Source organism: Saccopteryx bilineata, chromosome 6, assembly GCF_036850765.1.
Source record: "Saccopteryx bilineata isolate mSacBil1 chromosome 6, mSacBil1_pri_phased_curated, whole genome shotgun sequence".
In the NCBI taxonomy this organism is placed as follows: Eukaryota; Metazoa; Chordata; class Mammalia; order Chiroptera; family Emballonuridae; genus Saccopteryx; species Saccopteryx bilineata.
Window position 1 is genome coordinate 122189987 of NC_089495.1, and position 14105 is coordinate 122204091.

General features: G+C 45.3%; 1 protein-coding gene across 4 annotated transcripts in view; it reads left to right on the top strand.

The window, feature by feature from the left end:
- Positions 1-14105, top strand: part of ARMC7 (armadillo repeat containing 7) — a 98220-nt gene that overhangs the window by 58769 nt on the left and 25346 nt on the right. The window contains exon 3 of one of the 4 annotated variants that reach the window (XM_066238061.1): positions 13244-13541. The exons of 2 other annotated variants lie outside the window; for them this stretch is intronic. In XM_066238061.1, the coding sequence (XP_066094158.1) occupies positions 13244-13329 (86 nt within the window). In that variant the 3' untranslated portion in view covers positions 13330-13541. Of the gene's footprint in view, positions 1-1984; positions 2194-13243; positions 13542-14105 lie in introns of those variants that run through there. One more of the 4 variants, XM_066238066.1, reaches the window with a different exon arrangement.

A 14105-nucleotide genomic window follows, 5' to 3' on the forward strand; every position in this document is an offset into this window, starting at 1 on the left:
GAAAGCCTTGGGTAAAAAAGACTGAAGGTCTTTCCATGTTATGCGTGTTTCAAGACAGATCCCTTTTATTTATTTTTTTAAAGACTTTATTTACTCATTTTTTATTTTATTTTACTTTTTTAGAGAGCGGGGAGAGAAAGAGAGAGAGAAGGGGGGAGGAGCAGGAAACATCAACTCCCATATGTGCCCTGAACAGGCAAGCCCAGGGCTTTGAACGCTTTGAACTAGCAATTTCAGTGTTCCAGGTCGACGCTTTATCCCACTGCGCCACCACAGGTCAGGCGACAGATCCCTTTTATATACACATAGCACAGCATTATAGAGAGCAGAAAAGCAAATCCTGGAAGGAAGTGGGGAAGGCCTTGAGGGAAGGGGGGCTAGCAGGAAGTTGAGGGGGAACACCGGGAAAATGGGATGCATTGGGGGGACACTAGAATCTTTGTAAACACACTAAATTAAAATCAATTTAGCCTGACTGACCAGGCGGTGGCGCAGTGGATAGAGCGTCGACTGGGATGAAGATGTCCCAGGTTCGAGACCCCGAGGTCACCAGCTTGAGCGGGGACCAAGATCACTGGCTCCAGCAAGGGGTTACTTGGTCTGCTGAAGGCCCGCGGTCAAGGCACATATGAGAAAGCAATCAATGAACAACTAAGGTGTCTCAACAAAAAAACTGATGATTGATGCTTCTCATCTCTCTCCGTTCCTGTCTGTCCCTCTCTCTGACTCTCTCTGTTCCTGTAAAAAAAAAAAAAAATCAATTTAACCTGACCAGGCAGTGGTGCAGTGGATAGAGCGTTGAACTGGGATGCCGACGACCGAGGTTCAAGACCCCGAGGTCGCCAGCTTGAGTGCGGGCTCATCTGGTTTAAGCAAAGCTCACTAGCTTGGACCCAAGGTTGCTGGCTTGAGCAAGGGGTTACTCAGTCTGCTGAAGGCCCGCAGTCAAGGTACATATGAGAAAGCAATCAATGAACAACTAAGGTGTCACAATGCGCGAGAAACTAATGATTGATGCTTCTCATCTCTCCATTCCTGTCTGTCTGTGCCTGTCTATCCCTCTCTCTTACTATCTCTGTAAAAAAGAAAGAAAGAAAGAAAGAAAGAAAGAAAGAACCCAAAAATCTTTCAGACCCATCTAGCCAGTGAGCATGTAAACCCTCCTCAAAAATCATGACTGGAGGTAGAGTATGGTGGTTGCTGACTCAGGCTCTCATGAGAGAAATATGGGTTTTAATCTCAACTCTTACCTATTCTGAACATGTTTCCTCATTTGCAAATTAAGGATAAAATAGTATTTAGATAGAATAGTGTTTGCGAGGACCGACTTAGATAATAAACATAAACCGTTTGGCTCAATATATAAGAAGTAATCAAAGTGATAGCCATTTTTATTCTCAGGTGTATTTGGAAAATAATCTCATACTTCCTAACAATCTGAATTTTTTTTGTTTTGTTAAATTAGGGGTTTGCACCTGACTCTATAAGGTCTCTACTGGCCTAAATTTTTGAATTTGTACATAACTTGACTTACTTCCTCCATCCCCTGTAGTATAATAAAAGACAGATTGCTGTGGCAATACAGCACTGGACTGAAAATCAAAAACCAAGTTCTGGGTCTGCTCCCTCTCAGTATAACACTTCTAAACACACTTATGCTCTTTCATTAATTTATATATATATATATTTTAAAGATTTGATTTATTCATTATAGAGAGGAGAGAGAGAAGGGAGGGAGGAGCAGGAAGCATCAACTCCCATATGTGCCTTGACCAGGCAAGCCCAGGGTTTTGAACCGGCAACCTCAGCGTTTCCAGGTTGACGCTTTATCCACTGCGCCACCACAGGTCAGGCCTTTCATTAATTTTTATTAATTATTAGAAAGGGGAAGAGGTAAAGAGAGGAAAACATCAATCTGTTATCCCACTTATTTATGCATTCATTGATTGATCTTTTTTTAAAATATTTTATTTATTGATTTTAGGAGACAGAGAAAAAGGTGGGGAGAAGGAGTGAGAATCCATCAACTCATAGTTGCATGTGCCTTGACTGGGCAAACCTGGAGTCTCAAACCAACAACCTCAACATTCCAGGTCAATACTCTATCCACTACACCAGTGGTTCTCAAACTTTTTGAAGTCAGGGCGCATTTAAAATCCTACAAATAGCCTGACCAGGCGGTGACGCAGTGGGTAGAGCGTCGGACTGGGATGCGGAAGGACCCAGGTTCGAGACCCTGAGGTCGCCAGTTTGAGCGTGGGCTCATCTGTCTTGAACAAAAATTTCACCAGCTTGGACCCAAAGTCGCTGGCTCCAGCAAGGAGTTACTCGGTCTACTGAAGGCCTCCGGTCAAGGCACATATGAGAAAGCAATCAATGAACACCTAAGGTCTCCCAACAAAAAACTGATGATTGATGCTTCTCATCTCTCTCTCCATTCCTGTCTGTCCCTATCTATCCCTCCCTCTGACTCTCTCTCTGTCCCTGTAAAAAAAAAAAAATCCTACAAATAATTGTAGGTGCACTATATACAAATTTCTGAGAAATGTTATAATAATTAAGTCAAATATTAAAGACAAAAATATGAAGTCCAAGCGTGCTTTTATGGCAATTAAACAAAATAAACACGACAAAATTAAATTTATTCTGACATTAAAAACCATTTTTATGGCCTGACCAGGCAGTGCTGCAGTGGATAGAGCGTCGGACTGGGATGCAGAAGACCCAGATTCGAGACCCCGAGGTCGCCAGCTTGAGCACGGGCTCACCTGGCTTGAGCAAAAAGCCCACCAGCTTGAACCCAAGGTCGCTGGCTCCAGCAAGGAGCTACTCAGTCTGCTGAAGGCCCGCGGTCAAGGCACATATGAGAAAGCAATCAATGAACAACTAAGGTCTTGCAACGCGCAATGAAAAACAAATGATTGATGCTTCTCATCTCTCTTTGTTCCTGTCTGTCCCTGTCTATCCCTCTCTCTGACTCACTCTCTGTCTCTGTAAAAAATAAAATAAATAAATAAATAAATAATCATTTTTATGTTACATTTTTTGCGTTATGCTTTTTAGAATTCTTAAAAAAGAGAGGTTAAAAAATTTAAAAACTAAAAAAAAATTTAAAAACGACAAAAAGTTATATTTTTTATATATATAAATACATTCTGCCCTGGCCGGTTGGCTCAGTGGTAGAGCGTCGGCCTGGCGTGCAGGAGTCCCGGGTTCAATTCCCGGCCAGGGCACACAGGAGAAGCGCCCATCTGCTTCTCTACCCCTCCCCCTCTCCTTCCTCTCTGTTTCTCTTGTCCCCTCCTGCAGCCAGGCTCCATTGGAGCGGAGATGGCCCGGGCGCTGGTGATGGCTCCTCGGCCTCTGCCTCAGGCGCTGGAGTGGCTCTGGTCGCAACAGAGCAACGCCCGGGAGGGGCAGAGCGTCGCCCCCTGGTGGGTGTGCCGGGTGGATCCCGGTGGGGCGCATGCGGGAGTCTGTCTGACTGTCTCTCCTCGTTTCCAGCTTCAGAAAAATACAAAAAAATAATAATAAATTAATTTAAAAAAAATAAATACATTCTTAGTAAGATTTAGTAAATTCGGCAGATCCCACCCAAATGTGTTAAGTTTTCATTCTTTTGTTTATGAGAAACATGAGCCTGATGTGTCCTAGCGATTTCTTCAATGTTTGGGCATATATTTGAAAAGCAAACTCATTTCCTCGTCAATACATTGAAGAACTCCTCTCTTTTAATTTAATTTAATTTTTTTATTTTTTATTTTTATTTTTTACAGAGACAGAGAGTGAGTCAGAGAGAAGGATAGACAGGGACAGACAGGAATGAAGAGAGATGAGAAGCATCAATCATTTGTTTTTCATTGCGCGTTGCGAGACCTTAGTTGTTCATTGATTGCTTTCTCATATGTGTCTTGACCGCGGGCCTTCAGCAGACTAAGTAACCCCTTGTTGGACCCAGCGACCTTAGGTTCAAGCTGGTAGGCTTTTGCTCAAACCAGATGAGCCCGTGCTCAAGCTGGCAACCTCGGGGTCTTGAAACTGGGTCCTCTGCATCCCAGTCCGATGCTCTATCCACTGCACCACCACCTGGTCAGGCTGAACTTGGTTTAATTACTGAATTAATGAATGGCCCACTGGTAAGTATTTCTAACAAGCTTTACTTCTCAACTTCAATATTGAGGTTACCTCAATATTGACATTATCACTTATGTCTTTTTTTTTATCTTTTTTTTTTAATTTATTTATTTATTTATTTTAGAGAGGAGGGGAGAGATAGAGAGAGAGAGAAGTGGGAGGAGCAGGAAGCATCAACTCCCATATGTGCCTTGACGAGGCAAGCCAGGGTTTTGAACCGGCAACCTCAGTGTTTCCAGGTTGACGCTTTATTCACTGCGCCACCACAGGTCAGGCTTATGTCTTAACCACATATAGTTACACAAGTTCTGCATCCATCATTTTTTGTTGTTGCATTCATAATTCTTAAAGCCAAATTTAATATGCATCTGTCTATTCTTAGCTGTATCCTCACCAGAAAAAGGGGGGCAGATCAATGCCCACTGAAAGAGAGAGTCCAAGTTCTCTTAAAACTCACTTGCCTTGGCCTGACCTGTGGTGGGCGCAGTGGATAGAGTGTCGACCTGGAAATGCTCAGGTTGCCAGTTCGAAACCCTGGGCTTGCCTGGTCAAGGCACATATGGGAGTTGATGCTTCCAGCTCCTCCCCCCTTCTCTCTCTCTGTCTCTCCCTCTCCTCTCTAAAATGAATAAATAAAAATAAATAAAAATTAAAAAAAAAACTCACTTGCCTTGGCCCTGGCTGGTTTGCTCAGTGGTAGAGCGTTGGCCTGGCGTGCAGGAGTCCCGGGTTCGATTCCCAGCCAGAGCACACAGGAGAAGCGCCCATCTGCTTCTCCACCCCTCCCCCTCTCCTTCCTCTCTGTCTCTCTCTTCCCCTCCTGCAGCCAAGGCTCCATTGGAGCAAAGTTGGCCCGGGCTCTGAGGATGGCTCTGTGGCCTCTGCCTCAGGCGCTAGAATGGCACTGGTTGCAACAGAGTGACGCCCCAGATGGGCAGAGCATCACCCCCTAGTGGGTGTGCTGGGTGGATCCCGGTCGGGCGCATGCAGGAGTCTGTCTGACTGCCTCCCCATTTCCAACTTCAGAAAAATAAAAAAAGTAAAAAAATAATAAAAAAATAAAAAAAGAAACTCACTTGCCTTTAAACAAATGTATGAAAAGATCTCAAACAATGAAAAATAGCGGCTGACCTGTGGTGGCGCAGTGGATAAAAGCGTCGACCTGGAATGCTGAGGTTGCCGGTTCAAAACCCTGGGCTTGCCTGGTCAAGGCACATATGGGAGTTGAAGCTTCCTGCTCCTCCCCCCTTCTCTCTCTCTCTCTCTCTCTCCTCTAAAATGAATAAATAAATAAAAATAATTTTAAAAAAAAGAAAAATAGCTTTGTCATGCTCTTGTCTTTTTTTCACAGTTAAGGTAAACAAAATGGTACATAAACTATATTAAGGTCAAACATACTCCTCTCAGGTCCTTTTTAATAACTGAATTATAGAGAGCATAATTCACATATCCCCATTATTTCTTCCTCTTCTTGGACTAGGAGTTGAATAAGATTATGTGGTTTAAATCTGTCCTCTTTTCCAAATTCCACACTATTTCTCTATTTAATAAACTGCCCTAAACCCATCTGTCCTGCTCTGCTGGAAATGAATTTCACCTCCTTAACAAAAATAATTGCTATACCTGACCAGTGATGGTGCAGTGGAGAGAGCGTGAACCTGAGATACTGAGGTCCCAGGTTCGAAACACCAGGATCATCCACTTGACGGGATCATCAACATTATCCCAAGGTCGCTGACTTGAGCAAGGGGTCACTGGCACAGCTGGAGCCCCCAGGTCAAGGCTTGTGTTAGAACCAATAAACAACTGAAGTGCTACAATTATAAGTTGATGCTTCTCATCTCTCTCCCTTCATGTCTCTTGCTAAAGAAAGAGAAAGAGAGAGAGAGAGAGAGAGCACGAGCCTGACCAGGTGGTAGTGCAGTGGATAGAGCGTTGGACTGGGATGTGGATGACCCAGGTCCGAAACTTGAGGTCGCCTGACCTGTGGTGGTGCAGTGGATAAAGCATCGACCTAGAATGCTGAGGTCACCGGTTCAATACCCTGCATTTGCCTGGTCTAAGGCACATATGGGAGTTGAAGCTTCCTGCTCCTCCCCCTTTTCTCTCTCTCTCTCTCTCACTCTCTCCTCTCAAAATGAATAAATTAAAAAAAAAAAAAAAGAAACCTCGAGGTCACCAGCTTAAGTGTGGGATGATAGACATGACCCCATCCATGGTCACTGGCTTGAAGCCCAAAGTTTCTGGCTTGAGCAAGGGATCACTTGCTTTGCTGTCACACACCCCCCACCCCCCTGCCCCCATCAAGGTACAGGCGAATGCAATCAATAAACTAAGGTGCCACAATGAAGATTCTTTTTAATAATTATTTTTATTTATTTTATTTTATTTTTTTACAGAGACAGAGAGAGAGTCAGAGTGGGGGATAGACAGGGACAGACAGACAGGAACGGAGAGAGATGAGAAGCATCAATCATCAGTTTTTCGTTGTGCATTGCGACACCTTAGTTGTTCATTGATTGCTTTCTCATATGTGCCTTGACCGTGGGCCTTCAGCAGACCGAATAACCCCTTGCTTGAGCCAGGGACCTTGGGTCCAAGCTGGCGAGCTTTTTGCTCAAGCCAGATGAGCCGCACTCAAACTGGCAACCTCAGGGTCTCGAACCTGGGTCTTCTGCATCCCACTCTGACGCTCTATCCACTGCGCCACCGCCTGGTCAGGCCACAACGAAGATTTGATGCTTCTCATCTGTCTCCCTGTCACAAAAACAAAAAAACTAATGAGACAAAGATCCTATTGTTTTTTAAATAAACAGTTCTTCCATAAGGTGCTTAACTAGAGTTGTGAGGATGCCTCCCAGAATTGCTTCTTGATTCCACATTGCTTTGAAAACGCATTTCTGGGAGTAGGACAGAAGCACTGGTATATCTTAAAAGCTCACCTGGGCATTCTAATGCAAAACCAATATCTAGAATCACTGTTAGTCATATTTAAAAGCAGCAGTATCCTAAATCAAAAATAATGCTCACCAGCCCTGGCCGGTTGGCTCAGCGGTAGAGCGTCGGCCTAGCGTGCGGAGGACCCGGGTTCGATTCCCGGCCAGGGCACACAGGAGAAGCGCCCATTTGCTTCTCCACCCCTCCGCCGCGCCTTCCTCTCTGTCTCTCTCTTCCCCTCCCACAGCCAGGGCTCCATTGGAGCAAGGATGGCCCGGACGCTGGGGATGGCTCTGTGGCCTCTGCCTCAGGCGCTAGAGTGGCTCTGGTTGCAACATGGCGACGCCCAGGATGGGCAGAGCATCGCCCCTGGTGGGCGTGCCGGGTGGATCCCGGTCGGGCGCATGTGGGAGTCTGTCTGACTGTCTCTCCCTGTTTCCAGCTTCAGAAAAATGCAATAAATAAATAAATAAAAAATAATGCTCACCAGCACAGCTGGCCCTCTCCAATACACAGTCCCCCCCACAACCCCCTCCAACACAAACACACACACACACACTCACACACACTCACACCACACTCACACCCCTAGGAGGCCCTCTCCAATACACAGTCCCCCCCATAACCCCCTCCAACACAAACACACACACACACACACACACACACTCACACACACACACTCACACCCCTAGGAAAACTTTCTAAAAGCCCTCTCTCAAATCCTGGGATTCGACTGTCCACTGACCTGCTCATGCCAAAATCCCCAACATAATTACACACTTTTAGCAAAGTCTCCCATTTCTCCTAAACTATGTTTATCCTTCCTATCTTCCATTTGATCTCATTAAAATAATGTGAGGGCAGCCTGACCAGGCGGTGGCGCAGTGGATAGAGCGTTGGACTGGGATTCAGAGGACCCGGGTTCAAGACCCCGAGCTTGCCAGCTTGAGTGCAGGCTCATCTGGTTTGAGGAAAAAGCCCACTAGCTTGAACCCAAGGTCACTGGCTCCAGCAAGGGGTTACTCGGTCTGCTGAAGGCCCATGGTCAAGGCACATATGAGAAAGCAATCAATGAACAACTAAGGTGTTGCAACGCGCAATGAAAAACTAATGATTGATGCTTCTCATCTCTCTCCATTCCTGTCTGTCTGTCCCTGTCTATCCCTCTCTCTGACTCACTCCATCTCTGTAAAAAATAAATTAAAATAATAATAATAATAATAATAATAATGTGAGGGCAGCCAAAAAGAGTTTAGCTAAACTGTTGGAACAGTTAACCAAAATGGCAACATAAATCATTTACATGTCTCCTCCCAAGCCAATTAAAATGCAAAACTTTAGTATTTTTTTTCGTTTTTTTTTTTAATTTTGTAAAATTCATTTTAGAGAAGAGAGAGAGGGGGGGGGAGAGAGAGAGAGGAGAGAGAGAAGGGGGGGAGGAGCTGGAAGCATCAACTCCCATATGTGCCTTGACCAGGCAAGCCCAGGGCTTCAAACCGGCGACTTCAGCATTTCCAGGTCAACGCTTTATCCACTGCGCCACCACAGGTCAGGCCAACTTTAGTATTTTTAATTCAAACAATTTCACTTATTTTCAAAGTAATTTTTAAAAAGTACTCCATAGCCCTGGCCGGTTTGCTCAGCGGTAGAGCGTTGGCCTGGCATGCAGGAGTCTCAGGTTCGATTCCCGGCCAGGGCACACAGGAGAAGCGCCCATCTGCTTCTCCACCCCTCTCCCTCTCCTTCCTCTCTGTCTCTCTCTTCCCCTCCTGCAGCCAAGGCTCCATTGGAGCAAAGTTAGCCCGGGCGCTGAGGATGGCTCTGTGGCCTCTGCCTCAGGCGCTAGAATGGCTCTGGTTGCAGCAGAGCAACACCCCAGATGGGCAGAGCATCGCCCCCTGGTGGGCATGCCGGGTGGATCCCGGTCAGGCACATGCGGGAGTCTGTCTGACTGCCTCCTTGTTTCAGAAAAATACAAAAAAAAAAAAGTACTCCATAAATTTTTTCTGTAGAATGTCTTGGTAGCAAACAATATATGAAATGGGCAAGAGCAACAAACAAGAAAAGTTCATTTAAACCCCAAGTTTGGCCCTGGCCGGTTGGCTCAGCGGTAGAGCATCGGCCTGGCGTGCGGGAGACCCAGGTTCGATTCCCAGCCAGGGCACATAGGAGAAGCGCCCATTTGCTTCTCCACTCCCCCCCCCCTTCCTCTCTGTCTCTCTCTTCCCCTCCCGCAGCCAAGGCTCCATTGGAGCAAAGATGGCCCAGGCGCTGGGGATGGCTCCTTGGCCTCTGCCCCAGGCGCTAGAGTGGCTCTGGTCACGGCAGAGGGACGCCCCGGAGGGGCAGAGCATTGCCCCCTGGTGGGCAGAGCGTTGCCCCTGGTGGGCGTGCCGGGTGGATCCCGGTCGGGCGCATGCGGGAGTCTGTCTGACTGTCTCTCCCCGTTTCCAGCTTCAGAAAAATACAAAAAAAAATAAAATAAAAAAATAAATAAACCCCAAGTTTGCTAGGTCAAGACACATATGAGAAACAACTACCACTGCCAGCAGAGGCAGAGTAAGGTTGGTTGAGGCCCTGGGAGCAGAAGAAAATATTGGGCCCCTTGTCTTTAGAAAAAAGTGTAAAGTTGGGGTTTTGCGGGGCACTTCAAAAGTCAGGACACAGGGTACATGCCCAGTACACCTGCTATTAAATCCGCCTCTGACTACTAGTTGACACTTGTTGCTCCCACCACCTTCTCTAAAATCAAGATATAAAAATCTTAAAAAAAAATAGTTTGTGGAGGACCCGGGTTCGATTCCAGCCAGGGCACACAGGAGAAGCGCCCATTTGCTTCTCCACCCCTCCGCCGCGCCTTCCTCTCTGTCTCTCTCTTCCCCTCCCGCAGCCAAGGCTCCATTGGAGCAAAGATGGCCCGGGCGCTGGGGATGGCTCTGTGGCCTCTGCCCCAGGCGCTAGAGTGGCTCTGGTCACAACATGGCGACACCCAGGAGGGTCGCAACATGGCGACGCCCAGGATGGGCAGAGCATCGCCCCCTGGTGGGCAGAGCGTCGCCCCTGGTGGGTGTGCCGGGTGGATCCCGGTCGGGCGCATGCGGGAGTCTGTCTGACTGTCTCTCCCTGTTTCCAGCTTCAGAAAAATGCAAAAAAAAAAAAAAATAGTTTGCTCTGGCTAGATAGTTCAGTTGGTTAGAATATCATCCCAAAGTGCAGAGGTTGCCAGTTTGATCCCAGGTCAAGGCATGTACACAAACAGATGTTCCTCTCTCTAAAGTCAACAAAATAATAAAATTATTTTTAAAAAGTTTAGCCTGACCAGGCAGTGGCGCAGTGGATAGAGCATTGGACTGGGATGCGGAAGACCCAGGTTTGAGACACCAAGGTTGCCAGCTTTTGCTCATCTGGTGTGAGCAAAAAGCTCACTAGCTTGGATCCAAGATCTCTGACTTGAGCAAGGGGTTACTCAGTCTGTTGAAGGCCTATAGTCAAAGCACATATGAGAAAGCAATCAAGGAACTAAGGTGTCTCAAGGAAAAACTGATGATAGATTCTTCTCATATCTCTGATCCAGTCTGTCCCTATCTCTCTCTCTCTCTGAATCTTGCTCTGTCTCTGAAAAAAAAAAAAAAAAAAAGTTTAGCCTGACCAGGCGGTGGCGCAGTGGATGGAGCGTCAAACTGGGATGTAGAGGACCCAGGTTCGAGACCCCAAGGTTGCCAGCTTAAGCATGGGCTCATTTGGTTTGAGCAGAAAAGTTCACCAGCTTGAGCCCAAGGTTGCTGGCTTGAGCAAGGGGTTATTCCGTCTGCTGAAGGCCCACAGTCAAGGCACATATGAAAAAGCAATCAATGAACAACTAAGGTGTCGCAAGGAAAAACTAATGATTGATGCTTCTTATCTCTCTCCATTCCTGTCTGTCTGTCCCTATCTATCCCTCTCTCTGACTCTCTCTCTGTAAAAAAAGAAAAAGAAGTGTATTTAATCATAGAAATAAGGCCGTAAGGCCTGGCCTGTGATGGCACAGTGGATAAGGTGTCAACCTGGAATTCTGAGGTCACAGGTTCAAAGCCCTGGGCTTGCCGGTCAAGGCACATACAAGAAGCAACTATAACTTAATGTTTCCTACAACCCCCCACCCCCCCTACCTTTCTATCAATAAATATTAGAAAAATAATAATAAGGTTTAGTTTATACAATAACCCAAATATCATTAAGCTACAACATACTATATTATTATTTTTTTATAAACTTTTTCTTTTTTTTTTTTTTAAAGGTTTTTTTTTTTAATTTTTATTTATTTATTTATTCATTTTAGAGAGGAGAGAGAGAGGGAAAGAGAGAGACAGAGAGGAGAGAGAGACGGGGGGAGGAGCTGGAAGCATCAACTCCCATATGTGCCTTGACCAGGCAAGCCCAGGGTTTTGAACCGGCGACCTCAGCATTTCCAGGTCGACGCTTTATCCACTGCGCCACCACAGGTCAGGCTATAAACTTTTTCTTTATTTTGTATTTATTCATTTTTTAGAGAGGAGAGGGAGAGACAGAGAGAGAAGAGAGACAGAGAGAGAGAAGGGGGGAGGAGTTGGAAGCATCAACTCCCATATGTGCCTTGAGCAGGCAAGCCCAGGGCTTTGAACCGGCGACCTCAGCATTTCCAGGTCGACGCTTTATCCACTGCGCCACCACAGGTCAGGCCATATACTATATTATTAAACAGTGCCCTTTCCACACATTTGCTTCCAGCTCTTTTAATTCTATCAAGTTTTTCTACTATGAAAGCGTTTAAAGTGTCTTTTCCAAACAAGGCAAAAACCCAATGTAAATTCCTCTGACTAAAGAACTCAATTTAAGGACCTTTCCAGCCTGACCAGGTGGTGGCACAGTGGATAGAGTGTTGAACTGGGACGCAGAGTACCCAGGTTTGAAACCCTGAGATTGCCAGCTTAAGATCATCTGGTTTGAGCAAGGCTCACCAGCTTGAGCCCAAGCTCTATGGCTTGAACAAGGGGTCACTTCCTCTGCTGTACTCTCCCTGGTCAAGGCACATATGAGAAAGCAATCAATGAACTAAGGTGCTGCAACAAAGAATTGATGCTTCTCAACTCTCTCCTGTCTGTCTGTCCCTTTCTGTCCTGTCCCTCTCTTCTCTTGTCACATAAAAAAAAAAAAAAAAGAACCCTTCCATTAGTTCTTTGATTTGATACAAAGAACTTGTTTTTAAGACACCACTAAATTCCACTATTTAACAGTACCTAGAGCAATGAGTCAAGAGAAATGTACTTACCTGGTTCCCTTCTAAAATTTCTTGGAAGTACTTTCAGTCTCACAATATAAATTGTAAAAATAAGTTGATAGCAAAATGAAAGTTCAGTTGATTCAAGATTAAGTAATCATATACATAATGGCCAAGTATCTAGAGAATTTCTGTTTCTGGAGAAGCTCATTCAACATAGACATGGGGAATATAAAAAAAGACAGTATTGCCAAGAGGTAGAGTGAATTAAGTAACTGATAAGGCATTATATAGCACATGGGGACTTAATCTGAAAAGGCCACATTGGTGGGGATTCGATTTCTTGTCAACAGTATTGGAGAACTCAATTAATAGGCATCAGTAAACCTATCTCTAGCCCTTTTTTTTTTTTTTTAATATATATTTTCTGAAGTTGGAAACGGGGAGGCAGTCAGACAGACTCGCATGCGCCCCACTGGGATCTACCCGGCACGCCCACCAGGGGGCAACACTCTGCCCATGTGGGGCGCCGCTCTGTTGCAACCAGAGCCATTCTAGCGCCTGAGGCAGAGGCCACAGAGCCATCCTCAGCGCCCGGGCCAACTTTGCTCTAATGGAGCCCCGGCTGTGGGAGAAGAGAGAGACAGAGAGGAAGGAGGGGGAAGGGGTGGAGAAGCAGATGGGCGCTTCTGTGTGCCCTGGCTGGGAATCAAACTCGGGACTCCTGCACACCAGGCCGATGCTCTACTACTGAGCCAACCGGTCAGGGCTCTAGCCCATTTTTTTTTTTTTAACATAGACCTAGCTGTGTGATAACATTTCCTCATCTCTAAAACGGGTTAGAATTATATAATCTTTTTGTCTTTCCTGCTGTTTGTGCTCTGGTCATGGTTTCCCCAAATAACTTAATTTTTTAAAATATTTTATTGATTTCAGCAAGAGTGAAGACAGTAAAATCTGTTCCTGTATGTGCCAACTGGATATTAAACTGGCAACCTCTGGGCTTCAGGATTAAGCTCTAACAAGGCTGTAAAGAAATATGTGGCCTGACCTGTGGTGGCGCAGTGGATAAAGCGTCGACCTGGAATGCTGAGGTTGCCGGTTCAAAACCCTGGCCTTGCCTGGTCAAGGCATATATGGGAGTTGAAGCTTCCTGCTCTTCCCCCCCTTCTCTCTCTCCCCTCTAAAATGAATAAATTAAAAAAAATAATTAAAAAAAAAACCCTGATTGATTTAAAAAAATGTGTAAACATTTTTGTCCTTCAACACTCTCAAATAAGGAAAAGACTGTATTTGAGGTTAGGGAGTATTGGCTCATCAAAGTGAAAACTAGGTTTAAGTGACTTATCAACAGTCAGCTAAATCAGAACTTTCCCTAGCCGCATGTACTAATGCACCCTGCCTCAGGTAGTGACTTGAAAAGAATGCATGAGAGTATAACCATACACTATGACCATTTTTTTTCTTGCTAGTAAAGTTACATATTTGGAACTAAGATTTTTAAACAAAGAAAAGGTTGAATGAAACACCTGTTACTAGTCAGTTATATAACTTTGTTACCCTTTGTTTCCCATTAGTCCCTCAGGAATAAAAAGTAGCTATAAAAAGTAGCTCGATTCTTTTTTTTATTTTTTTTAATTATTTTTTTTATTCTTTTTTTCCAAAATTTTATTTCATTTTGAGAGGGGAGCAGGAAGCATCAACTCCCATTGTGCCTTGACCTTGGGCCTTCAGCAGACAGAGTAACCCTTTGCTCGAGCCAGCAACCTTGGGTCCAAGCTGGTGAGCTTTGCTCAAA